This window comes from Astyanax mexicanus, chromosome 4, assembly GCF_023375975.1.
Source record: "Astyanax mexicanus isolate ESR-SI-001 chromosome 4, AstMex3_surface, whole genome shotgun sequence".
NCBI classification, from domain to species: domain Eukaryota; kingdom Metazoa; phylum Chordata; class Actinopteri; order Characiformes; family Acestrorhamphidae; genus Astyanax; species Astyanax mexicanus.
The window spans coordinates 29,028,146-29,055,649 of record NC_064411.1 but is presented as its reverse complement, the minus strand read 5'-3'; the positions used below and the strand labels follow the sequence as shown (position 1 = coordinate 29,055,649).

The window sequence follows — 27,504 nt, the reverse complement described above, 5'->3', positions numbered from 1 at the left end:
CTAGGTAACAGCGGACTCAGGTACCTAAAGATCTACCTGTAAAAGCTACTGTACATATATATATGGACTACAAGTACATTTAAACTACACACACACACACACACACACACAAACACACATTCTCCTCACTACGATACTACAGGTACCTCTGGATGTCTGTTTGCATCTGTGTAGAATCTTCCCTACTGTATAAAGTACTATGGTGAATGTGCACACAAACACACACATACACACCACACACACCCCAACAGACAGACAGAGAGACGGACACACAAAAAGAGAGAGCAGACTTGGGATATTCTGAAACACCACAAAAATATCATCTTTTATTTTAGTAGTCCTGTCATTACTACATTAACATTAAAAGCATAATTAAGTGCTTTTATTTTAATTTGATTATATTTATTTACTATATTTGGAAAACAAAAAATAATATTCTAATTCAAATGACAGAAAAATTATGTCTAATCAAAACCTTTATCGCTTTATCACTTTTTTTTTTTTACAAGGGTGTAACTGCTTTATTATGTTTTTTTTTATTACATTATCTTAAAATGACCATACCATTGTCTACTGCAATCATTTCTGGGACAAATATACTGTATCACTTTGAAACAAGTGTCAAAAATTACATTAGTTATGACATTATAAACATTTGTTAATCAAAAAGTTATTTCTTAACTAATTATTATTATTATTACTAGACAAAATTAACTAGACATAATTAAGCATTACAAATAATTTTATGACTAATAATGAACTGAAACATTTGTTAAAAAAGTTTTTAAATGATTAATAATGTCTTATCTAGTGTTAATGAATGAGTAGTAGAGGCATATTGAATTAAGTACTGTTAACTAATATTAACTTTAGTGATTTAAAGCTTTCTATTTATTATATAATCATTTTAATTATTTGTAAAAAACGTGTGTGAATACAGTATCTGTGATCACAACAATAGTCCTATTGTTTGGCATAAGAGACAAAGCAACATTTAGTTTCACATTTAAACGGAGATAAATGGAGATAAATCAGTATGAAGATGTGCAGGATACCTGTAACTTGTGGCACGTATGGTATGGCGAGTCTCTCTGCGTTGTATCCAGGTCCAGAGAGCGCGTCGGCAAGATCAGCCGTCTGAAAATACATGGCTCTGTCCTCACAGTCTAGAGACTCAGGCAGGCTGAAATATACACACACAAACAAAATAATCAAAACAGACACGAAAGCATAGGCCATTAATTACTTTAATGTTATTTTAAACACAACATTTGCAAACTTAAAGTGGCAGTCCGAATTATTTAGTTTCTAAACTGTAAGCAGAAAAAGGGATAAAATATTGTGTTTAATGGTACCAGTGTTCTGGAACTACCATCTCTGCTAAGCCTAAAATATTAATTCTAAAAACTGTGGTGTCAGGTTGCTTTTCTTTTTCGCGGGAGTTTTTCTTCTGGCCAAGTCAAGCGTCTTTACGTATTTACGTCACACTTACAGCCTCTAAAAGAGAATCCGGCTCAGTTTTACTGAACATGAGCAGCTGGTGGAGCAATGGAGACTTCAGAAGAGGAAACTCAGAGTTTTATATACTTATGATATTATATATTATGATTTGAGTATTTTTGATAACCACAAGCTTTATTATCATAGTTCATATCCGTGTTAGTTTCAATGCTTCAATGTTTTATGGCTATCTTCATCATAACAAGCATAAAGAACAAATTGCTAGTAGTTTGTCTAAAAAGCTAGCTAGCTATCTAACCTTTCTGCTCCACCTTAAATGGTGCAGCAGATGGCAGAAGTCCCTATCTCAGAGGAATTAAGAAATAGACAATAATAATTAATTGCTGCACCACCAGAACCCTTTCTAAAGACATACGTTAAAGCCCTAAAGTTAACTAGTTAACCAGAAGCAGTTCCAAGAGGAAGGGTTACACTCAAAAATAAGGGGTAAAGGGGTACAAAAGAGAAATGGGACTGGGCCAAAGTATAGAAGTATGAGGTTTGGGATGCAGGAATTCTTTAGCTAGGAATCTAATGTAAAATATGCACCCTAAAGAGCTTCTAAATAGTGGCAGTATTTTAAACAGAGACCCAACAAGCTAGTTTAGATAATATTATTGTGAGAAAAAGAAAAAAGTTTTCTTATTATATGAGTTTTACCATGCCTAAATGGATAAAATAAGGGTCTTTCACAAAAAAAAACACAAACAGACTGCAAAGCAATTTTTTTCTAATTTTCTCCCATTTTTGCCCTAATTGTCCCAACCAATCAGCTGGATGATGAAGATGGATGATCACAAGCCATCAAACCAAGATAAACTGCTGGAATCTTTGCACCAGGAGTAAAGGCATAAAGTTATCCAAAAGCAGTGTGTAAGACTGGTGGAGAAGCCACCAAATATACATTTTTGAACTCTTAAAACTCTATGAATATTTACTTGATTTCTTTGCATTATTTAAGGTCTGAAAGTTCAGCATCTTTTTTGTTATTTCAGCCATTTCCCATTTTCTGCAAATAAATGCTCTAAAGGACAACATTTTATTTGGAATTTGGAAGAAATGTTGTCCCAATGTGTAGTTTCTAGAATGAAACAACAATGTTCATTTTACTCAAACAAACACCTATAAATAGCAAAATCAGAGAAACTGATTTCGAAACTGAAGTGCTCTCTTAATTTTTCCAGAGCTGTATATGGTGATGCCACAACACAAGGAAGGTGAAGACTAGTACATTCCTCCTCCGATACATGTGAAGTCAGACTCTTTTCAAACTGCTGATGCTGTAGCATTACCGAGTAGCATCACAGCGCACTCGGAGGAAAACGCAGCGACTGGATTCTGATACATCAGCTCACAGACGCCTCGTGCTGATCAACATCACCCTTTGGAGTGATGAGGGGAAAGAGCGCCATCTACCCACCCAGAGAGAGAGCAAGGCCAATTGTACTCTTTTGGGGCTCCGGCAGCTGATGGCAAGCTGCATGATCGGGATTTACACCAGTAAGGTAATTTTTTACCTTTTGCTGACACACCCACTTCCACTCAAGTTGAATTAAGTTCGAGTTAATAAGTGTATCGTGAGTTTGGACAGGTGTGTCGGGAGCAAAGAAATAATAATAAAGTAATACTATATGCATTTAAAATGCTGGGCTGGAGACAAAAGTACAAAAACTTCACAAAATCTTCACAAACAGACCTACACACTATTATATGCATACTCACACGCACTTTTCTCGAAACACGTGTTCAGGTAACAGGTAGGGAGCGTCCATATTCCTCAACTCAATGACCTACAAACAAACAGGAGATGGGAAGAAAAAAAATCTGTTGTTTTGGTACAAGAAACGAGCCTTACAAAAAAAAAATCGGATTATGCAAAATTTATTCAAGGTTTCTTATAGTTATAAAATTAAAATAAAATCGTTTTAAAAATTAAAGAAATTATTGAGATGTAATGTCAATATCGCACACCCCTATATTCTCCGCAATTGACTGCAGTATCATAGGGATTTCTTGCAACTGGATTTCATGGCATCTGTTCAACACATAGACACAGACCATCGTCTCTCAAAAGTGAAGCCACCACAGGTCGGGCGCCCCCTGCTGTTCGCTTTCAGAAAGCTGTGTAACCCCACCCATCCCCATAGGTTTCAATGGCAAAACGAACAACTTTCAATCACGTTTTTTTCCAATATACTGTAATTCTACCTCCTTTATTTAAATGCAACAGCTAGTGTAACCTCTGCTTATATTGTCAATTTTTATATCCCCACAGAACTCATTTTTTAAAACGTTATTCAGCTCTATTCTAAAAGGTGTGGTTATTGTAAAAGGGCTGGGTTACACCTAGCTGGAGTGGGACCAGTGAGGTGGGACCATAGACTGTGTGAGCTCTGTGGACGCAACCCTCAGGGGTGGGGTTATTTAAATGAGTAGGCTGTCTCTCCACAGTCTTTCTCCCTCCTCTGGTCTCTACTGCGCAGACTCGGGTATCAGAATCGCCAACATGGCGTAAGATTTTGGTTTCTTTTTTATTGAATGAATGGGAACGGTGACACGGCGTCCATCTTTTTTTACAGTCTCTGGTTCAACATAAAGAGCTAAGCAAACCTGCCAATATCTAATACATCAAGCTACCTATGGAGCCATCCCCTACTTTCCTCCATTTAATTTTCTGAAGAAAGGAAATTAGCGTAAATTAGTCCAAATTTGGAATCAAATGAAGCGGAGGAAAGTAGCGAGTGGCTACATCGGCAGCTTGCTGGATTTTCTGTCAGAAGGGCTGCTTATACATAATTGTTGATTATATGGCTTACAGCCAGTGAAAACCCAAAAATCAGTGTCTCCGAAAATTTGAACAATTGGTACTGGTAGTGTGCCAAGTCCTGCTGAAAAATGAAATCTGACTGTGGAAGCTTCAGACTGGACCTCAAGCAGTTTGGACTGTGTGTCTCTCCACTCTTCCTCCAGACTCTGATCCCTTAAATTATAAATGAAATGTAAAATTTACTGATGATCAGGAATGATTTAGAGAGACATGTCATCTGCTGGTGTTGATCCACTGTGTTTTATCAAGTCTAAAGTCAAATACAGCACTTCATGCTTCCTGCTGACAACTTATATGGTAATGTGGATTTCATTTTCCAGCAGGACTTGGCACACTGCCCACACTGCAGCCAACAGTACCTATTAGTCTTATATAATATTAAGATTTTCAGAGACACTGATTTTTGGGTTTTTATTGGTTGTAAGCCATAATCATCAACAATAAAATAAATAAACCCTTAAAATCGATCACTCTGTGTTTAATACATCTATATAACACATGAGTTTCACATTTTTAACTGAATTACTGTAATAAAGTAACTTTTCAATGATATTATAATTTTTTGAGATGCACATGTAGTAAGAGAGGGTGATAAAGAAAATTGATAGTCACAAAAGCTAGTCAAGAATAAGAAGCACAAAAAAAAAGTGTGCGTTTGTTTGTACACACCTTGCTGACGTGCTGGCAGAAGGCAGGGTTGGCGATCATTTGGCTGAGAAAGTTGAGGTAGGCCGCAACCAGTGCCATGATGCCACAACGAATAAACATTGGCATGTTCTCCTCATTAGCTAGAGCCATATCCTGAAAACACAGCATGGAAACATCAAGCATTACACAAATAATGTCATGCAACCTGCCAAAAGAGTTTTACAAGTACAAATCATCCCACTCAACGCCCGCAAGACAGTAATAATAGTGTAGTGTGGTTTAGGTCTGGCAGACTAGATCCTTTATTTATTTATTTTTTTTTTTACTGTATAAAAATATCTCAGGTTATCTTTGTTGTTTTTTTTATATTAGAGTATTTTAATGTGCTAAGTTACTGAGTTTAACTCAAATATTTAGTGGAGGAAATAAATGATAATATAGCTCCATATTCCACACTTTCAACAAGAGAACAATGTGCGTGAAAGTCTGTGTGTGTGGGGGAGAGAGAGAGCGTGTTCGAAATCCTTCAGAAGAGCGATGTAGTGTTGACAATTTGGAGAAAATGAAGTGTGGATGAAAGTAGTGATGGTGTGCCAAACAATGTGAAAAATACGGTATTTTCTTATTTGAACTGTGCGGTAGGTCACGGAAATCTGTGTGGGATTTAGCCTCTGTATTTGCCCACTGTCATCCCATGCCCACACTCAGGGTTGTCGGGTATAGACAATGGCACACAAATCGTGTGCTGCAGCCATGGAAATGGGTGAGCTGGCTTTTTTTCTATATTGCTGAACAGGTAATCACTGAGCTTCAGGAAGGTTGCTTACCATAGCTAGGTAATTCATCACCATAACTGGCATAGTGTGTGTGTGTGTGTGTGTGTGTGTGTGTGTGTACCTGCAGAGCGAGGGAGAGGCGTATGAGGTCTATGACCACCTCCTCATTGGCCAGCTCTATAGTGAGTAGAGCTAGAGCAGTGAAGAGAAGCTCAAAGTTCTTCTGAACGTTATCGTCCTCCTTACAGCCCAGATAGATATGCCTGTACAGCTGCTGCCCATGCTGGAGAGAGAAAGAGAGAGGGAGAGAGAGAGAGAGAGAAAGAGAGTGAGAGAGAGCACTGTTCTGTTCTGTTCTACACTCTAGAAATTGTTAATCTCAGAATCAGTTCACTATTCTTCCACTTTTACTTTACTGTTAAAACTGTGTAACTCAGGCTTTGGCAACACAAATCATGCACTATTTGTCATGCCAATAAAGCACCTTGAATTGAAATGAAATTGAATTGAGTGAGAGAGAGCGAGAGAGAGAATGCAGAGAGCATGCGAGAGAGAGAGAGAGCGAGAGAGTGAGAGCTAGAGAGAGAGAGAGCGAGAGAGTGCAAGAGAGAGAGAGAGAGCGAGAGAGAGAGACAGCAAGAGAGAGCGAGAGAGAGAGAAAACGAGAGTGAGCGAGAGAAAGAGAGAGCGAGAAAGAGCGAGACTGAGAGAGAGCGAGAGAGAGAAAGATAGAGAGAAAGAGAGAGAAAGAGCGAGAGAGAGAGAGAGCGACAGCGAGAGAGAGAGAAAGAGAGAGCGAGAGAGCGAGAAAGAGCGAGAGTGAGAGAGAAAGAACAAGAGTGGGAGAAAGAGCGAGAGAGAGAGAAAGAGAGAGAGAGAGAGAGAATAGAAGAAATGATTTGGACCTTCATAAAACAGTAAACTAGTAAACTGAGGTCTGAACCATTTGTGTTTTAATTAAAGAATCATTATAGTTTTTTTATTAAAGAATCATAAATAATTTAGCCACGAGTTTAAAAATAAGAGGAATTATCATGAGAACTATATTAGTTTCCATAGCAGCAGCATTTCAGAGAATAAGTGAGCAAACGAGTGTGTGTTTGTGTGTGCTGGTGTGTGTATTAGTGTGCGTTTCTCTACCTTTTTCATGAAACCAACATCTTGTTTGGAGATCTTTTCCCTCTTGATCTTCAGAGCGGCAACATTGGGAATAATCCTAGCAACAACAAAAAACAAAAAAAAAAACATTGATATAATTGTTGTATTAGCACATGCACACACATACATACTGTACACTTATAATCAAAAACAGTTGCAAAAATAGTGCACCCAGAAGAATGTGTGTTACTGCAATGCTAGTCAGATGGGATAGAAGGGAATATCAAGGAGGTTACCAGGAACAATACATGAATAATGAATAATACATGACTCCCACTCCCAAGTCTTGGAATGAAATTGTAGAGGTTCCTAATGGTGTCCAGTGATAATCGATTTTTAGCAGTGACACAGCGATAGATGACAAAGCAACAGAGTTGAGATTATTTAAACATTTTGCAAATGAATTATGACACAGTGAATTAATGTGTACTTTGATTGGCTGAACAAATTCTTCCGACCAATCACAGACATGGGGAACTGAGATTCCCTCCTTCTGCTCTGTAAATCTTTGATTCCTACAGTACTTTGTTCATCTCTCAAGCAGTGTGGGTTCTAAACAAGACAGAGAGGATTATAGCCGTAGATTATTCCTTATGAATAAAAGCAGCTGATGGCTCCATAGGTAGCTTGCTAAGTTAGCTAGCTTTGTGCTAACTGGTCACCTAGATACATTCCCACAGCACCATTTCCACACTCAGGGTTACCAGGTATAGACAGCCGCATGCAAACAGTGTGTTACAACCATGGAAATGGGAAAGCTGGCTATTTTTAGCTGAACAGGTCATCACTGAGCTTCAGTAAGGTTGCTAAGCATAGCTAGATGCATATATTAAGCATAAACTAAATGAGCTGATGGTTTTATAGGTCGCTTGCTAGATTAGCCTCTAAGGTGCTAACTGGCCACCTCGATACGTTCCTACACATTGCACCATTAGCTGCTATGAACACAACCACAAGAGACAAACTTGGGGTGATGCAAATTTCTTGTTTTCTGCCAGTGTGAACGCAGGAAAAGGCAAGCTCTTATCCTGTTGGAATAGTGCAGAGGGGAAGAGTGTGGATTCAGAAAAGGTAGGAAAACTGGTTGCAGGACCTTATTAACATAATGCTGGGCTGTCAGAGTGCTTCTAATGAAGAATAAAGGTGATCTGGCATTGTTTAAAATTATAGGTCTTCTGGATGTGTGAGAAATATTGCTTTTGGCCATGACCACACTGTTTCCACACACATCGATCAGTTTATCTGCTCCTTTAAAAAAGGGACTAGTCTCTAAAGATGACCATCCGTCATTCTGGGCCCTATGATACACCCTGCTCAAGATGTGTCGCTATGCTTATCTGGTAAATTTTCTGGCATGTTTCTATTTTGGCCGCAGAAAAAACAGGTGCGCCACTGATTAAAACGAACCTAGACAACAGTTAATCGAGTTCTTTTTCTAGAACTTGTATTTTCTATGCGGTACTTTTTGCACCCTCACAATACCAAAGACACACAGACACCCAGAAAAGTCCAGCTGCTAATATAGGGCCCTCTGAGTTAATTACACATGAAAATCTAGCACAACTAACCCCCAAGTTTCATACCTGTTAGCTGATTCCTTCTTGGTGCAGCTATTTATTTATTTTTTTGACAGTGGGTGCACATACACACACACACACACAAACACACACATTAGAGACTTAGAGACTGCAGAAACCTACCGGATGCCGCGGAGTTTGGCTCGGTTGTCGTGGCGATCAATGATGTTGTGCAGGATCTCGAGAACGAGTTGGCGTAGCTCGCTGTCCTCCATCAGAGAGATCGAGCAGAGCGGCTCCAGAAACGCCGCCGGCAAACCCGCGCTTATAGTCTTACACTTAAACCCGGACGTCACCTACACACAAACGCACACAGATAAAGACATGAGTGAGTATACGAGTATAAGAACTGATCACTGCTGTTAGTAACAGTGTGCTCTGAACCTACTGCAGCTTATGATCTCAAAAAACTAAGGAAAAATAAGGAAATGTGCATACAACCACCCTGGCACCACCCATCACCTCTCAGCCCCCACCCATTAGAGCCCCACCCACTAGATCAGTTCAAGATTTTGTCTGAAGGAGGGATCTGTATCTTCTGTCCGTGGCACAAATAAGTCACAAAATAAGAAAGATAAAATCACTTATAAATAACTATTAACTTTGTATTTCTAACACAGTTAAACACAAACTAGATTGTTCGTGTTTTGCCATTTGACCAGCAACAGCTCATTTGCATAAAAGTGACCGAGCCCTTAAACGGCTTGCTCTGAAAAGGACTGAAACTCGTAAGAATAGAGCTGACATCTCTTCATGTAAGAGAGAGTTTGTGCAAATAATATCATGCATGTTTTATATCGAACGTAGACCTATTCTAACTTGCCTGTAAAGTTGCTTAAGGTCTCACAATATATTTTTCAAACAAGGACACAAACACAAATGCTTCAAGCTACACAGACTGGCTGCCGTTTCAAGTTTCAAGCTTCGAGCTTTTCCAGTCACAACTGTCATGTCTGTAATTCTACCCTGTTTACAGACACTTAGATTTGACCTCTATAGCCCCTCTGGGTATTAAGTGATTTAACCGCCACAATATAAACATTATTGTAAGCATGAATGTTGAGTCTGTGGACTGCCTATGGATGCAGAGTGTTGGCCGGGCACTGTCATTTACATTACATTTGTGTACTACTACTTGTGTGTAGTATGTTTTGGCCCTTTGACAAAAAACATAATAAATACTGTATATATTTAAAATAAATTCAATATTCATGCAGAATATCCAGCAACTGAAATTGTACATTTATAAATAAGTAAAAAGACTGAATAAATGTTACAGAACTATGACTAAATTATACTAAGGCATGATAAAGTGTTTTCTCTAACATTAGGATTTTTAGTATACAATGTATACAATGCAAATATGCAAATGCCTGTTTTGGCTGTAGTAGCACTGCTAAGGTAAACTTATAATTAGAATATCACTGCTGAGGAAAATGTGTAAGTAAATTATCACTGCTGAGGTAAATTAGTAATTAGAATAGCACTGCAGAGCCAAATTTGTAATGACAATAGCACTGCTGAAGTAAATGTATAATTAGAATATCACTGCTGAGGTAAATTTGTAATTAGAATATCACTGCTGAGGTAAATTTGTAATTAGAATAGCACTGCAGAGCTAAATCTGTAATTGCAATAGCACTGCTGAGGTAAATGTGTAATTAGAACAGAAATGTGTGATTAGAACAGCACTGCTAACATAAATTTGTACTTAATTAGAATAGCACTGCTAAGATAATTTTGTAATTAGAATAGCACTGCTGAGGTAAATTTGTAATTAGAATATCACTGCTGAGGTAATTTTGTAATTAGAATATAAATGCTGAGGTAATTTTGTAATTAGAATAGCACTGCTGAGGTAAATTTGTAATTAGAATATCACTGCTGAGGTAAATCTGTAATTAGAATAGCACTGCATAGGTAAATCTGTAATTAGAATAGCACTGCTGAGGTAAATCTGTAATTAGAATAGCACTGCTGAGGTAAATTTGTAATTAGAATAGCACTGCAAAGCTAATTTGTAATTACAATAGCACTGCTGAAGTAAATGTATGATTAGAACAGCATTGCTGAGGTAAATTTGTACTTAATTTGAACAGCACTGCTAAGATAAATTTGTTATTAGAACATCACTGCTAAGGTAAATTTGTAATTAGAATAGCACTGCAGAGCTAAATTTGTAATTACAATAGCACTGCTAAAATAAATGTATGATTAGAACAGCATTGCTGAGGTAAATTTGTACTTAATTAGAACAGTACTGCTAAGATAAATTTGTTATTAGAATATCACTGCTGAGGTAAATATGTAAGTAGAATAGCACTGCTGAGGTAAATTAATGATTCATTTTGGTGCATCTCTAAATATTACAGTGCTTAGCGACTCATTAGCTTACTATCATCTCACTTTGTTAGTCTGTGGTGGCTAAACTGGAAGCTTTTTCTATTATTGCTTGCAGGGGGGTCATGCAGTAAAGCACATGCTACAGTAATAAAATATCAATACAGAAAAAAAACGCTAAATCATCCCGTAGCTAATCTCCGCGGCAGAACATGCAAATCAGGCTCGGCTGGCAAAGAAGAATTAACATATTTTGTCTCCATGGCAACTGATGACTAAATCAAGGTACCTAAATGAAGCAATTATTGTTTCCTGAGTTATTTAGCAACGCTTCATTATGGGCTGTTTAACCGGAGAGGCAAGAAAGCAAAAAAAAAAAAAAAAAAAAAATCAACAAAAACACAATTGAACAGGATTTATACACACACAAACACACACACACACACACACACACACACACACACACACACACACACACACACACAAGACACTTGTGAGTTTGTGGCTCTGGCCGGTTGACTGACAAGTTTTAGCTCTTCACTATGAGACCCAGCTGCACCCTGGCGCTCTCACACACACACACACAGCGGGTGGCGATAACGTCAGTGAGGGAGTGCCAACAGTCCACACCTGCGTCTCTTGTCTTTCATGCCCGCCTCTCTAAGCCCAGACACACACAAACACACACACACACACACACATACAACACAGTAAAAGGGATGAAGCAGACATTACAAGCAGATTACAGAGCTAATATACCACAGCACCACACTTAGCAAACAGCAGCATGACTAATGCACACTGGCAGACATGATGCATAGATGCCAGAGCTTATGTCAGTGTTAATAAGCCAGACAAACAGCTGAAGTGATGAACAGAGACAAAACTCACCATAATGAGAGAACTAAGGAGCATCGTCTGAATCCGCTTAGTACCCTGGTGCCTGAGAGAACGCAAGAGAAAGAGACAGACAGAGAGAGACAGAAAGAGACAGACAGAGACAGAGAGAAAGTGATATCAATAATTAGGTACAGCCCAGATCAAAATCACAACAGACTGACTGAGAAAAAAAAAAAACAGGAAGGTAGAAAGGTTAAACTTTAACTGATCAATAATTATCCAGAATTAATAAAAATGTATTTTAGGTACATTATGTATATTAGGTAGCATCTGTACTGTGAAATACAATTAATTACATTGTAAAATCTGCTCAATGTGGCTTAGATCTCATTTTCAATGAAATGAGTCACTTTCATATGTGGTCCTAAATCAGATACGAATCATGAATGTAAACGGTCAAATGTGAAGGGATTTCATGCGACTTTTTGCTTTTACGCATTACCACTACGTGCTTCTCTCTCGTACCCACACATTTCTTGGTGCAGCTGTGGAGCTATAGCTGCAAAAACAGCAAAAGCAAGCCACCTGTCCTTTTTTACCTCCTCGACCTGAGCAGGTACTTCAGACCAGCTGTTTACTCTTCACTCCAGCAAAAATGCTCCATAATGTGAGCTGCTTACAAACGCATCTATTTCCCCTTATAAAGCTATGAGTTGTCTCACAAATATGACATTTTTTTTTGCTGTTGGTGAAGAAGGCGACGTTTATACACGTATTAATGTGCGCATGTGAGATAGCGTTTCAGGGACAGATTTGTTCAAATTAAACACAGATACACATCACTTATGTTTGTGAATGTGAAGCGTCAAGATAGCCAAATCTGTTTTGAGCAAAAAATCATATATTTGAGCAGTGTGGCTTGAAATGCATCCCTTAGCTTGTCCAGAAATGCATGTGCAAAGTGTGTCCTTTAGGTGTGCCTCAAAACGCAAATTACACTGTAAATGGAGCCCACAAGCAAGAAACCCCATAACATTGTACATGTTTTCTTTAAAGAATTCCAAGAACTCTAAAAACAAAATAGAAACCCTCTCATTATTAAGCAGTAAAGCTGTCTGCGACGAGGTAAAGAATTTTTAAACTGATTAAAATCTTAACACTCATTTTATGTGATATTATTATGTGATATGATTTCTATAATTATAATTTATTTATGAAGTCGTGTTAGTTCCACATGTGTGAGAAAAAGTCTACTAAGAAAAAAAAATCTCATCCTAGCTCAACTATAATGTACGAAGAATCCATAAGTTGGAGGCAAGAGGGTTGAGAAAAACTACTTAAAAACCATATTAAGTGTGAGGAAAATCATTAACATTAATATCATTTAACTCATTTATTAACCACCATCTTGTCCAGAAATGCATGTATAAAGTGTGTCCTTACACTTGCCAACTGTAAAGAAGCCCAGGTGCAAGAAATTACATTATTTTTGTCTCATACCCGATTTTGACTGTGTCCAAAGTGTGGCAGGGGGTCCCGTAAACTGGTACTTTTCCCATGATGAACATCATCACCTCAGCACGCTGATAATCTGGAAGATTGCCCCCAAAAAAGCCTGCGTACAAACACATATGCATATACATATGTTGTAAAAACAGCATTTAAACACATTTAAATTCATTACTTAAGTAACAAGTGCTGTTGGCTCAGAAAATTAGAATATTATATAAAAGACCAATTGGTACTTTTGGCAGTGTGGGCAGTGTGCCAAGTCCTGCTGGAAAATGAAATCCACATCTCCACAAAAGTTGTCAGCAGAGGGAAGCATGAAGTGCTGTAAGATTTTGTGGGAAAACAAAACTGCACTGACTTTATACTTGATAATAAAACACAGTGGATCAACACCAGCAGATGATCAGCATGTCTCTCCAAACCATCACTGATCATCAGTAAACTTTACATTTCATTTGGAAATAAAGGGATCAGAGTCTGGAGGAAGAGTGGAGAGACACACAGTCCAAACTGCTTAAGGTCTAGTGTTTTATTTTCCAGCAGGACTTAGCACACTGCCAAAAGTACCAATTGGTCTTATATAATATTCAAATTTTCAGAAATACTGATGTTTTGAGTTTTCATTGGCTGTAAGCCATAATCATCCACAATAAAGTAAATAAACACTTAAAATCGATCACTCTTTGTGTAATACGTCTGTATAATATATGAGTTTCATATGAGTTTTCAACTTTTCAATGAAATTCTATGTAATTATTTTCTAGAACTACAGTCTGTAATGATTCAACTACAAAGTCTCCCCTATGATTATTATAACTGGTGTAGAAACAAGAAGGTTGTAATAACGTTATGCTTGATTGGTGATAACAGAGATAAAAGATGAGAGGAAAACTGACCGATGGTCTGGATGATGGCGTTCTGGACGATGCGCTCCTCGTTCTCTTTGACACGACCGGATGAAAGACTGGTACCAGAATTCCTCCTGGATCCTTCACCCAGCTCAAAGTCCACACTCATACGCAGGTGCTTCAACAGCGTGTTAAACACCTCCAACACAGTGGGGCCTGGATAAAACACACACACACACAAAAAAGCATGAGCCTATAAGCATGAAAATGTTAAATTAAACCATCACTGCCACAACAAAATCTCTTATAATCAGGAATAAAAAGGAAGGGAAAGGAAATTTTAAAATTTAATGTAGAATAAAGCCTGTCTATACCTGTCATTAACATGCATGCCTGTTGTTACCTGGGATACCATGGCAACTTAGTAGCAACCACTTGGCAATACCACAGCAACCACTTGGAATATCCCATCATAGCAATGGCATAGCAACTACAATACCTGGGATAGCATGGCAGTTTTTTAGTAACCACTTAGCAACACCTCAGCAACTACCTGGAATACTAAACCAACCTTTTGGGAACAACTTGGCAACACCACAGCAACCACTAGGGATATCATAGCAATGGATTAGAAACCACCTGGCAATGGCATAGCAATTACAGTACATGTAAGCAACCTTTTGGAAACTTAGGAACACCACAGCAACCACTAGGGTATCAGAGCAATTGCTTAGTAACCACATGGGATATCATAGCAAAGGCTTAGCAACCACTTGGCAATGGCATAGCAATTGTGGCACCTGGAATACCATGGCAACTTTTTAGTAACCACTTACCAACACCCCAGCAACTACCTGGGACACTAAATAAACCTTTTGAAAAAAAAAATTGGCAACACCACAGCAACCACTCGAGAAATCACAGCAATAGCTTAGCAACCACCTGGCAATGGCATAACAACAACAGTACCTGGGACACCATGGCAACTTAACAGCAACCACTTGGCAACACCACAGCAACCACTTTGAATATCATAGCAAAGGCTTAGCAACCACTTGGCAATGGCATAGCAATTGTGGCTTCTGGAATACTATGGCAACTTTTTAGTAACCACTTACCAACACCCCAGCAACTACCTGGGATACTGAAGCACCCTTAGACAACCACTTGGCAACACCACAGCAACCACCTGGGATATCATAACCACTTACTAACACCACAGCAACTACCTGGGACACTAAATCGACCTTTTGAAAAAAACTTGGCAACACCACAGCAACCACTCAAGATATCACAGCAATAGCTTAGCAACCACCTGGCCATGACATAGCAATTACAGTACCTGGGATACCATTGCAACCTTTTAGCAACCGCTTACCAACACCCCAGCAACTACCTGGGATACTGAAGCACCCTTAGGCAACCACTTGGCAACACCACAGCAACCACCTGGGATATCATAACCATTTACCAACACCACAGCAACCACCTGGCAATGACATAGCAACTACATTACCTGGGATACCATGACAACTTAGTAGCAACCACCCAACAAAACCAAAGCAGTTACCTGGAATACTAAAATAAAATTTTGGAATCAACTAGGCAAGACCACAGCAACCACCTAGTAACCACTTAGCAGATAATATCGTGGTACAAAATCCATGTTAATGGAGGTGTGAACAGTTTCTATATCATATCACTGAACTACCGGTCTTTAATTACATATTAAAAATAAAACCTGTGTAAAAACACAGACTATGAGGTTATGAAGCGCAACAGTGATGAATCCATATTCACTGACAAAAAGACGAATAAAAGTGTAAGATTAGACTAGATTAGACTCAGTATGGCTTTATTGACAACTCTGTTGCTAAGATACACAACTACAAAGACTATTAACTCTACATACTAACATTTTATACTAACATTCAGTCTATTTATCCCTTCTGTAAACCGCTCCTACCACCCTAGCATCCCATAATAAACAGCCTAAAGGAAACTTGGGTGTAGTTACTATGCAGCACAGCTAGGGGGAGACAAGTGGCTACAACAGAGCAGCACACTGCCCAAAACCTCCAGCCTCCTGCAACGTCCTACATGTAGGGCCTCCTTTTCACCTCCAGACCACCACAGTACCATGAATATCATTATTTTAAATACTTACTAACTAACTAAATACTAACTAAAGTGTTTTAAAAGATGAATTAAAATAATTACATGCTCTGTGATTAATTAATCTAAATGAATGGCATTCATCACTTTTAAACTGTACAATTCACATTAATTTTATCTGAGGAGCACATGACTGAATTAGTAAATTAATGAATAAATAAATAAATTATAAATTTGCCTCGTACAATTGTTTTGCATATTTTTTCCATACTTTACTATCAGACAAATATGACCTGAGAAAATATAAAAAAGCACTTTTTAAATGTTTTAATTTTTTAAGAGAAAAAACTGCCTAAACCAACCTAGCCCTTTGTGAAAAAGTGAAATGATGACAAAATTCTTCCACAGAAATGTGAAAGACTCGTTGCCAGTTATCAGTTATTAAAGCTTTAATGCAGTTGTTGCTGCCAAGAGTGTCACAACCAAGTTACTAGATTTAGAATGCAAATACTTTTACACTCAGAGCTAGATTGGTTTGAATTTTTTTTTTGTCTTTTAGTAAATACAATGACTCTCAAACTCTGTATGTACCAAAACAAAACCAGGCAGCATTCTGTATTTTTGCACCCTTACTATACCAATGTGTTTATTAACATTTACATTAGGGGTGTGTTTAAAAAAATCGATCTTCATTTGAATTATCCGATATCGATCTTTAGAATTAGCCTGTTTTCCTCACAGTTTTAACATCTCGTGTTTTATCTCGCGACACTGCCCTGTATTTTCACTCACTGCTGCCTGTGTTTATCAAACTAGTACATTTAACAAGTTTTAAGTTGTTTAATAGTGTTGTTTTCACCTGTACTTTATTTAAAGTTAGACCTGACCGCCTAATACACAGTTAGCTTAGCAGGTTAGCCAAATCACCGGGGAAGCTAATTCCCTTTTAGCCAGCTTTACTAGCCTTACACTCGGCTAGCGCGCTAAGCTAACCCCCCGCCGGTGCGCTATAGCAGCATCAGGTGGTCGTACAGTGTACCAGGTTTAACTTTTAGAGGAAATAACTGTAGATTAACCTGTAACTGAGTGATTAAATGTGTAAATAGTTTAACTTTTAGAGGGAATAACAGTAGATTAACCTGTAACTGAGTGATTTAATGTGTAAATAGTGGAATTATGATTGTGTTCTCTATGAAGCGTTGTTACTATTTCAGATTATTTTGTCACCAGGGAACGAGAGGCTCTTAGAAGTGGGGAGAAGATTTCGGCTCAGACCGGCTGCTTTTTCCTTTCAATTTAATAAAGTTTTCTTTAATTTGAATTTAATAAAGTGTCTTTCTCTTTACATTATATATTTTACTGGTTGTGTTTTTATAATCACTATGCTATGGGTGTGGTTATGGGTAAATTTCACACTTTTTATTAGCAAATAAGGAATTTATTGAGCATGTTATGTTCAAAGCCTCATTAATATTCCGGAAGCACGTTAGATTTTACCCACACGTAAACATTTGAGTAAAGTGGCCATTCCAAACCTGTATAAAGATGTGAAACACGGTGTAGCCATTAAATAAGCTACATTAAATGATATTAAAAGAAGAATGTAACTGTTGTGTCTATATAAGTCTATACAATATAAACACTAATATTTTAATAATGGAAGTTTGAGTTCTCCATGTATAATTAAATACATTTCAAACTACAATTTTTATAGTAACTGAAATTTTCCTAAACGATTCGATTTTGAATCGAATCGGGACCTTGTGAATCGGAATCAAATAGAACTGGGAAATCAGTAAATGCGTTGTTTTAATTTTATGACCCCTTTAAAACTATCTAATGCTTAATTTGTCTGAAGACACAAAATTCTGTCAGCATGAATATGGATGAGGAGCCCTCGCTCGTCCCCAGCCTTGAAAAGGTTTTATTGGAGAATAAAAGAGCACCATTACGTCTAACCTTTGAGACAGGAAATTCAATAACAAATCACCAACCCCCTCATTGGGCTACCCACACAGTAGTAGGTCACGGGTTGTTCAATTTTCCTCTTCAAAGCTGGGAAATAAAGGCCTTTGGAGAACGTGCCCATTGTATTCCCTATAGCTACCCTTCATTTCTTTTCTATAAAATCCTTTGATCTTGATAATGAGGTCTGCGCTACACCAAACAATACAACTCCAGCATTCCCAAACACAAAACAGTGATTATAGAATCTGAATTAGAGGAAGAAGACTGCTGAGATACTACAGGAGCTTTAACTAATCACAGAGCTAATTGATACTGATAATTAGCTGATAAGCAGACAGCGCTCCTACATCTCCAATATCCTACATCCTCCTAACACAAGCACTGCAGACTGGAGGTCTCAGAGTACAGGGTGGAGGCTGGAGGGTTTGGAGGTGTTGCTGAGTGACCTACCCAACCAGAGATTGGGTGGAGAGCAGGGGGGGTTAACAAACGTGTAAGTTTTTGGATTTTTGGGAGCTGTTAGACCTGAAAAGAGATGAAAAGATAAAAGAGTGGAGAAGTAGAAAAATGAATAAATAGTAGTAAAGAGTAAATGAGAAACAGTCCAAGAAACAGACACAAATAAATTACAAAACAGTACACAAACGTACACAAAATAGTTGAAAAGTGGAAAGATAAGAGATAAATTTATTAATGTAAGAGACAAAAGGAAATAATCCAGAAGCAGAATTAAAACATAAAAGTTGTCAGTAGCAGAGTGAAGCATGAAGTGCTGTAAGATTTTGTGGGAAAACAAAACTGCACTGACTTTAGACTTGATAATAAAACACAGTGGATCAACACCAGCAGATGACATGTCTCTACAAACAAACCATCACTGATCATCAGTAAATATTACATTTTATTTGTAAATTAAGGGAGCAGAGTCTGGAGGAAGAGTGGAGAGACACACAGTCCAAACTGCTTGAGGTCTAGTGTGAAGTTTCCACCAATCAGTGATGGTTTGGAGAGAGCATGCTTTCCTTTGCTGACAATTTTTATGGAGGTGCAGATTTCATTTTCCAGCAGGACTTGGCACACTGTCCAGACTGCCAAAAGTACCAGTTGGTCTTATATAATATTCTAATTTTCGGAGAGGTTCTGAGGTACACTACCTAAACGTAGCCTGAAGAAGTGATTTCTGCTAGAATCTGGGTGCATTATTTTATTTTATATTTTTTTCTCAGTGAGTGCGATCTCTGATTGACACACACAGAGACAGCAGAGAACAATGGAACAATGAAATGATGACAGGAAAGATGAGATGAAAAAAAATGACAAACAAGAAAAGATGCAAAGATGTTTCAATCAAACATGCAGGAGCTCTTACAAAAAGCAGTAAAGCAGTATATAATAACAATATAACACACTCAAATCTGCATTTATTATAGCCTTTTTACACACGCAGACACAGCTTACCGACGGAGCCCTTGGCTGCTATGGCGACAGTCTCCAGCAGCACCTGGACGATACCTGCCCGGACACGAGGGGTGTTCTTACTGTGTGTGTCCAGGTGATTCAGAACCTGCTGGATCACATGATGCGAGTGCTGAGCCTAAAAACAAACAGATAAATGGACACATTTTTTTAAATAATTAAGCTTAGCCTTTTAAACCATCACTGATTTTAAAAACTTTACAGTAGACTTCCCCCAGACTCTGATCCCTTGATTTCCAAATGAAATGTAAAATTTACTGATGATCAGTGATGGTTTGGAGAGACATGTCATCTGCTGGTGTTGATCCACTGTGTTCTTTTAACAGCACTTCATGCTTTCCTCTGCTGACAATTTTTATGGAGAAATGCGGATTTCATTTTCCAGCAGGATTTGGCACACTGCCCACACTGCCAAAAGTACCAATTGGTCTTATATAATATTCTAATTCTCTGAGACACTGATTTTTGGGTTTTCATTGGCTGTAAGCCATAATAAAAGATCAACTGTAAAATAAACAAATGCTTAAAATAGATCACTCTGTGTTGAATTCCATACAGATATTATTGTATGAACCACAAATTAACAATAAAAACATTCTATATTTCAGATCTTTAAACTGTATTAACTAAAATCAAGCTGTGGAAAATGATAGGACAGCACTAGGGCTGCGTGATATATCGTCTAAGCATAGTCATCGTGATGTGTGCATGCGCAATAGTCACATCGCAGGACGCTCAGAAACTGAAGTGATCTCTATAAAATTTCCAGATCTGTATTTATAAAGCATATTTGAAGCTACTGTTGCAGAAAAAAGTGTTTTTTCTTTATAAAAAAATCTGCTGACGAATACTACACTCTGACTTCCCTCACCTCCACCACACTAATACACATGCATATCTCCAAACAAGCAGATACACACACTCCCACGCCCACACACACACTCACCAGCGCCCACACACACTCAAACAAACCCCTTTAAACACCTTTTGTAGATGTGAATCGATTGTCTCTTATCTTTAATAGGTGCTGTTGAACACCTGGGATCAGCAAGCAAGAAAATCAAAGAAAGGAGGGGGTGGAGCAGAACAGAGGGAGGGAGGGAGAGAGAGAGAGAGAGGAGGAGAGGGAAAAGAGATGTGTGTGTGTGTGTGTGTGTGTCTTGCCTGTATTGAGTACATTATGATCCTGAAGCAGGACACTGCAAACTCGTTTGGATCCCATAGACGATGATTATCCAGATGCCTGAATTAGAGAGAGAGAGAAAGAGAAAGAAATCAATTTAAACCTAAACCAAAAATAACCTTTCATGACTTTCCCGAGCTTGTGACCCTTGACCTACATACACATCTGAATCCAATAAAGAAAAAGGGTTAATTTGGTGACCAATTGCAAGTTTTTCTCCTCTTTCTGCATTTTCTTTGAAGAGCAGCAACATGGCAGCCTCAAAATAAAACTCTCAAATGACCTGAACACGAAGATTATTCAACATCATGGTTTAGAGGAAGGATATTTCAGCTGCAGTTTCCACTGTGAGGAACAGAGTGAGGAAATGGAAGAACCACAGGCTCAGTTCTAGTTAAGACCTGAAGTGGCAGAACAAGAAAAATCTCAGATAAGCAGAGGAGAAGGATGGTGAGAACAGTCATAGTCAATCAACCCACAGACCTCCAGAGCTCCAAAGATCTACAACATCATCTTGCTGCAGATGGAGTCATTGTGCATCGTTCACTATTCAGCGCACTTTGCACAAGGAGACAGTATGGGAGAGTAATTAAAGCCTTTTCTGAGCACAAACAGAGTCGCTTGAGGTATGCTAAAGCTAAAGCACATTTGAACAAGCCAGCTTCATTTTGGAATAAGGTTCTTTAGACTGATGAAACTAAAACTAAAGATTTATTTGGAGGGCGTTTTTTTTATGCAGGGGTTATTTATGCATGGTGGGAAAAGAACACAGCATTCAAAGACAAACACTTTACTGCCCCCCACAGTAAAATTTGGTGGTGGTGGTTCATCATGCTGTGGAGCTGTGTGATCAGTGCAGGTACTGGGAATATTGTTAAAGTTGAGAGTTGCAAGGATTTCAGTCAACAATGAATCAGCAGATTCTTGAGAACAATGTTAAAGAATCAGTGAGAAAGTTAAAGCGTCGGGGCTGGATACTTCAACAAGACAACGACCCTAAACACTAAACACTGCTCAAAATCTACTAAAGCGTTGATGCAGAGGAACAAGTACAATGTTCTGGAATGATCATCTCAGATCTCAGTCCTCAGACATAAATATTATTAAAAATCTGTGGTGTGATTTAAAGCAGACTGTTCTGTTCTGTCCTGAATCAAACCTGACTGAACAGAAGAAGATTTGTGAAGAAGAATCCAGGTCCAAAATACCTTCAACCAGAAACCAGATTCTTATTGGAAGCTGTAGGAAGAGTTTAGAGGCTGTTATTGTTGATTTTTTTCTATTAAAAAAAAAACAGTTATAGAGTCAGTATCAGCCTGTAGCCTGCTGCTAACCCTGGCTAGCACTGCTGTAGCAGCATTAGCATTAACTGCTAACTAAGCAAAGTGCTAACTCTGTTGCCATTCAGAGGTGAGTGTTATCAGTGTTATCAGAGGTGAGTGTGTAGCCTCCTGCTAACTCTGGCTAGAACTGCTGGAGCAGTATTAGCATTACCCACTAACCCTGCTAAGTGCTAGCTCGTTCACCACTCAGGAGGTGAGTATTATCAGCCTGTAGCCAGCTGCTAACCCAGCCAGCACTGCTGGAGCAGTATTTTAATTACCCGCTAACCTGGCTAGGTGCTAGCTCTGTCGCCGTTCAGAGGTGGGTATTACCAGCCTGTAGCCTGCTTCTAACCCCGGCTAGCACTGCTGGAGCAGTATTAGCATTAGCCACTAATCCTGCCGACTACGATTTGTTTCTAAAATTTCCCCTCAGGGATCAATAACATTTCTATCTATCCATCCATCCATCCATCCAACTAAGCAAAGTGCTAGGTCTGTCGCCGTTCAGAGGTGAGTATTATCGGCCTGTAGCTTGCTGCTAACGCTTGTTAGCACTGCTGGAGCAACATTAGCATTAGCCACCAGCCACTAATTCTGCCGAATACGATTTGTTTCTAGAATTTCCCCTTGGGGATAAAAACAGAATATGGTACAATACTGGTACAGTATAGAGTCATTAGCTCTCTAGTAAATAGGCAGTTAAATATAATGTAATCACTAATGGAGTGTTGTCTAAATGCCCAAATAACTTTCTCTATTCTTCTAAGCTCCTCTGTTGCCATGGGGCTCAAAAGTCCTCCTCCTATCCTCTATATCATAGTTCGTGGGCATACATTATGCTAATCACTTAATTTGCAATTGCATGACCTTTAGGATGGATTAAGATTCATCCTCATTCACAGAAGAAGGATCTATGAGCTAAACAACACGCTCTAGCTTTCATATGTGGAATTTCACACATCAACATCATTCTTCAAGCATTCCAGACGGACAGTGCGGACAGCCGTCATAATGAACAGTGAAAAACACATTAGCGGATTCAGATTGACCCTATATTAAAGGCTAAACTCAATCCACAACTGGAGCAGAGGCATGGAGTTCAATATTGGAAAGGTTAATTGAAAAGCAAATTATTCATTACTCTCTTGCTTAATTCATCATACACACACACACACACACACACAGACTGGCAATGCAAACCAAACAAACTCATGCATTAACTAGGGAACACTTAAATCAATTATAATCACTGGAAAAACAAACAAGAAAATGTAAAACAAACCAGAATATGTTTTATATTTTAGATTCTTCAAAGTAGCACCTCTTGACTGGAATTTCTCAGTCAGCTTTATGAGGTAGAGTCACCTGAGATGTTCAGCTTTCAGTTAACAGCTGTGCTGAACTTATCAAGAGTTAATTACTTATAATTTCTTGTCTCTTAATGTGTTTGAGAGCATCAGGTGTAAAGTTGTGAGGAGGTAGTGAATAGCTCTATTTGAGTGATGTTCCAATCCAGATTATGGCAAGTAAAAGTAAAAGTAAAAAAGTATTCTCAATTGCAGTCACAGCAAAGATCATCAAAAACGTTAGGATGAAACTGGCACTCATCAGGACTGCCCCAGAAAGGAAGAGCAAGAGTTACCCAGTAAACCTTTTCTTTCACTCTAATATTCCTTTACTTTAATGCTTAGTGTAAACATGGAGTGGCCTAGAAACCGCTTATTTGCATAAAAGTGACAGAGCCCTTAAACGGCTCATTCTGAAAGGGACTGAAACTCACTGAGAAAATAGGTATAATATGTCCTTTTTAAATAATAAGATTATAATATTAGAATATTATCAATAGCAAATCTTAGGTCTAACACTACACTGTTTCCAAAACTCAGTGATCCTGCTGGGGCACTGAGTGTCATGCACATTACCCATAATCCTCTGTGTTCTGTTCCTACTGGTGTTCTTTGCTCTCACACGCTCTCACCCTTTCTTACTTTATTCGTTTTACTGACATCCTCCCTCTCTCATCTCCTATCTCCCTCTCTTTCCCATCTTCCTCTCTCTCTTTTCTGCCTGGTGACGTGAATCTGCCCCCATCCTCACCCCCCCTTCAGTCTGAGCTATTTTTAGACTGCCTGGGAGAATGCCTGCCCAATCTCTCTTCCTAAACCTGTCTCTGTCTGTCTCTCTGTCTTTCTCTCTCTCCATCTGTCTGTCTTTCTTTCTCTCCCTTTTTATCTGTGTCTTTCTCTCTCTGTCTGCCTTTCACTCTCTCTCTTCGTCTTCCTCTCTCTTTTTCACTCCCATTGTCTGTCTTACTGTTTTTCTACCATTGTGTCTTTCTTTCTCCCCCTTGGTATGACTTTCTTTCTCTACAAGTCAGTCTTTCCTTCTCTCCTTTTGTGTGTCTTTCTGTCTCTCCGTGTCTGTCTTTCTTTCTCTTTATGTCTGTTTTTCTCTTTCTTCGTGTGTCTTTCATTTTTCTCCCTTTGTGTCTTTCTTTCTCTCATTTTGTGTCTTTCTTTCTCTCCCTTTGTGTCTGTTGTTCTTTCTCTCCCTTTGTGTCTGTTGTTCTTTCTCTCCCTTTGTGTCTTTCTTTCTTTCTTCGTGTCTTTTTTCTCTCCATCTGTCTTTCTTTCGCTATCTCTGTTCTCCTCTCTCCGTCTTCCTTTCTCTCCCTTTGTGTGTCTCTCTTTGTCCTTCTTTGTCTCTGTGTCTTTCTTTGTTACTCTCCCTTTATGTCATTCTTTTTCTCTTTCTCTTTTTTTCTCTCCTTTTGTATATTTTTTCCTCTGTCTCTCTGTCTTCCTCTCTGTCTTTCTTTCCCTTAGTTACTGTCTTTCTTTCTCTCTGTTGCCGTCTTTCTTTCTCTGTTACTGTCTTTCTTTCTTTTCCCTTTTATGTCTTTCTTTCACTCCGTGTCGCTCTGTTTTCTCACCGTGTCTGTCTTTCCTTTTCTCCCATCTGTCCCTCCCTTTGTGTCTTTCCTTTTTTCTGTTTTTCTCTCCTTTAGTGTCTTTCTTTTTCCTCTTTCTTTCTTTCTTTCTTTCTTTCTTTCTTTCTTTCTTTCTTTCTTTCTTTCTTTCTTTCTCTTCCTTTGTGTCTTTCATTTTCTCTCTTTGTGTCTTTCTTTGTCTTTCTTTCTCTCCTTTTGTGCCTTCCTTTCACTCCATGTCTGTCTTTCTTTCTCTCTAAAATTAAAAGACAAAATTTTAGAAATGCCTGTTAGACACCTACCTGACTGATCTAAAGATCCTTTCTAAACACAAAAGCACACATATCTACCCCCCTAAACACACACCCACACACACACACACAGGAATACCACAGAAACAGGCAGGAACATACTCTTAACTAAAACAGGTGTGTGTGTGTTTGTGTGTGTGTGTGTGTGTGTGTGTGTGTGTGTGTGTGTGTGTGTGTGTTTGTGTGCACGTGTCTGAATGTAAAACCAGTAACAGAGCGTCTGAATGTGCTGCTTTGATATTCTCCTCTCACACTCGTCCTGCTTGGCCCTAATTGGCCGATGACTGAGAGGAGACAAAAGCGTCTCATTAGCGAGTCCTGAGAGCACAAACACGGCGCATTAGCCTCAGCTGCGTCTGTCAGAGCCAAGCGTTAACAAAGCCCTGATAGAGACAGGGTCTCCCAGGTCACGCAGCCAACAGCGTTACATCTACAATCCTATAGATACTGTACACTTCAGCTATAACATGCTGCTCCACTCACCTTCACTTTACACAGTAACATTAGATACGTGATAACCACACACACAGCAGCATTAGCATTACCCGCTAATTGTGCAAAGTGCTAGTTCTGTCACTGTTCAGAGGTGAGTATTATCGGCCTGTAGCCTGCTGCTAACCCTGGCTAGCACTGCTGAAGCAGCATTAGCATTAACTGCTAACTAAGCAAAATGCTAACTCTGTCGCCATTCAGAGGTGAGTGTTATCAGTCTGTAGCCTCCTGCTAACCCTGGCTAGCACTGCTGGAGCAGTATTAGCATTACCCACTATCCCTGCTAAGTGCTAGTTCGTTCACCACTCAGGAGGTGAGTATTATCTATCTATCTATCTATCTATCTATCTATCTATCTATCTATCTATCTATCTATCTATCTATCTATCTATCTATCTATCTAGCTGTCTATCTAGCTAGCTAGCTATGCAAAGTGCTACCTCTGTGGCCGTTCAGAGGTGAGTATTATCGGCCTGTAGCTTGCTGCTAACCCCGGCTAGCACTGCTGGAGCAGCATTAGCATTATCCACTAACAGCACTAAGTGCTAGCTATTTTGCATTTTGTGTTAAACCAAGCTATGTGGGACAAACCGCTAGCTAATATCGCCCTGACACCCTGTTCCAAGGTTATAATAGTTTAAAATTTTTCATTGTAGTTTAATTTTATTTCATTTTGACCTTTCCTCCTCCAATTCAGTTTTAATTAGTTTTCAGAGTAGGTTTGCTTGTTTTTATTAGTTTTATGTTTTGATTAATGCTTAGTTTTAGTTCAGTTTTCATTAGTTTTAGTAGTAGTTCCAGTTTTGTTTCATATTTCGGATTATTTGTGAGGTGCAGGGTTCAAAAATGTATTATGTAATAAAAACTCAACAAAATAAACAATAAAACTGTTAAACCACCAACTGTCCACAAAAAAAGCATGTTATACTGCTGCTTAAAAAAGCCAATAGACTAGAACTCACATTAACATGAAAATAAAAATCTATAAACATAAACACCCAAAACTCAAAAACTCAATATAGGCTACAGATTTTAAACATATTTTACCACAATTACCAACTCAAAAATGCTTATAAATAAATTAACAAGGACGAAAACTAAGCATATTCTACCTATAATTTCAGTAAGTTTTATAAAAACTCAATTCAGTTCCAGCTAGTTACCAGCTAGTTTTTATCTTTTGATTACCGTTTTTATTAGTTTCAGTCAACTAAATGTTTTTTTTTTTTTCATTTTCATTTAGCTTTCGTTATTTTATTTCTTTTTCATCAACAATAATAACCTTGCTCTGTTCCTTACTAGTGTGACATTTCAGTTTCAGTGCACTGTCCTTTAGCTTCTGTGAAAGATGACAAAAGTCATGGGACACAGTACTTGTTCCAGTCTCAACCATTTTTTTGCGTAACTAGGAAGCAGGTAGGGGTTTTAAAGCTGTATAAAGAGAAACGGCAATAAATCAAAAAATGTTTTCCCCTCAAAAAGATTAGGAACAGTCAGAGATATAGTTCTACTCCAGTAAAAAAACATCAAATTTGGGAAGCATAACTCTACAGGGGCTGCTGAAGCTGCAGGTTTTTGTTCGAACAAAGCAGCAGCAGTAGCACAAATAATTGGTTGATTGAAGACTGAAACTGTTAAACAAACAGTCTTGTCTCGGATAAACACACCAGCTTTGAGCA

At 38.5% G+C, this 27,504-nt stretch overlaps 1 protein-coding gene across 5 annotated transcripts in view; it reads right to left on the bottom strand.

Moving 5' to 3' along the window:
* Window positions 1-27,504, bottom strand: part of efr3a (EFR3 homolog A (S. cerevisiae)) — a 110,930-nt gene that overhangs the window by 12,313 nt on the left and 71,113 nt on the right. For 4 of the 5 annotated variants that reach the window (XM_022679258.2, XM_022679257.2, XM_022679256.2 and 1 more), the window contains 11 exons: window positions 20,750-20,828; window positions 19,568-19,703; window positions 14,075-14,242; window positions 13,167-13,281; window positions 11,718-11,769; window positions 8,610-8,782; window positions 6,892-6,967; window positions 5,873-6,034; window positions 4,997-5,128; window positions 3,223-3,290; window positions 1,056-1,183 (listed from right to left, as the gene is read on the bottom strand). In XM_022679258.2, coding sequence (XP_022534979.2) covers window positions 1,056-1,183; window positions 3,223-3,290; window positions 4,997-5,128; window positions 5,873-6,034; window positions 6,892-6,967; window positions 8,610-8,782; window positions 11,718-11,769; window positions 13,167-13,281; window positions 14,075-14,242; window positions 19,568-19,703; window positions 20,750-20,828 — 1,289 coding nt within the window. The remainder of the gene's footprint in view (window positions 1-1,055; window positions 1,184-3,222; window positions 3,291-4,996; window positions 5,129-5,872; window positions 6,035-6,891; window positions 6,968-8,609; window positions 8,783-11,717; window positions 11,770-13,166; window positions 13,282-14,074; window positions 14,243-19,567; window positions 19,704-20,749; window positions 20,829-27,504) is intronic. The other variant, XM_022679255.2, reaches the window with a different exon arrangement.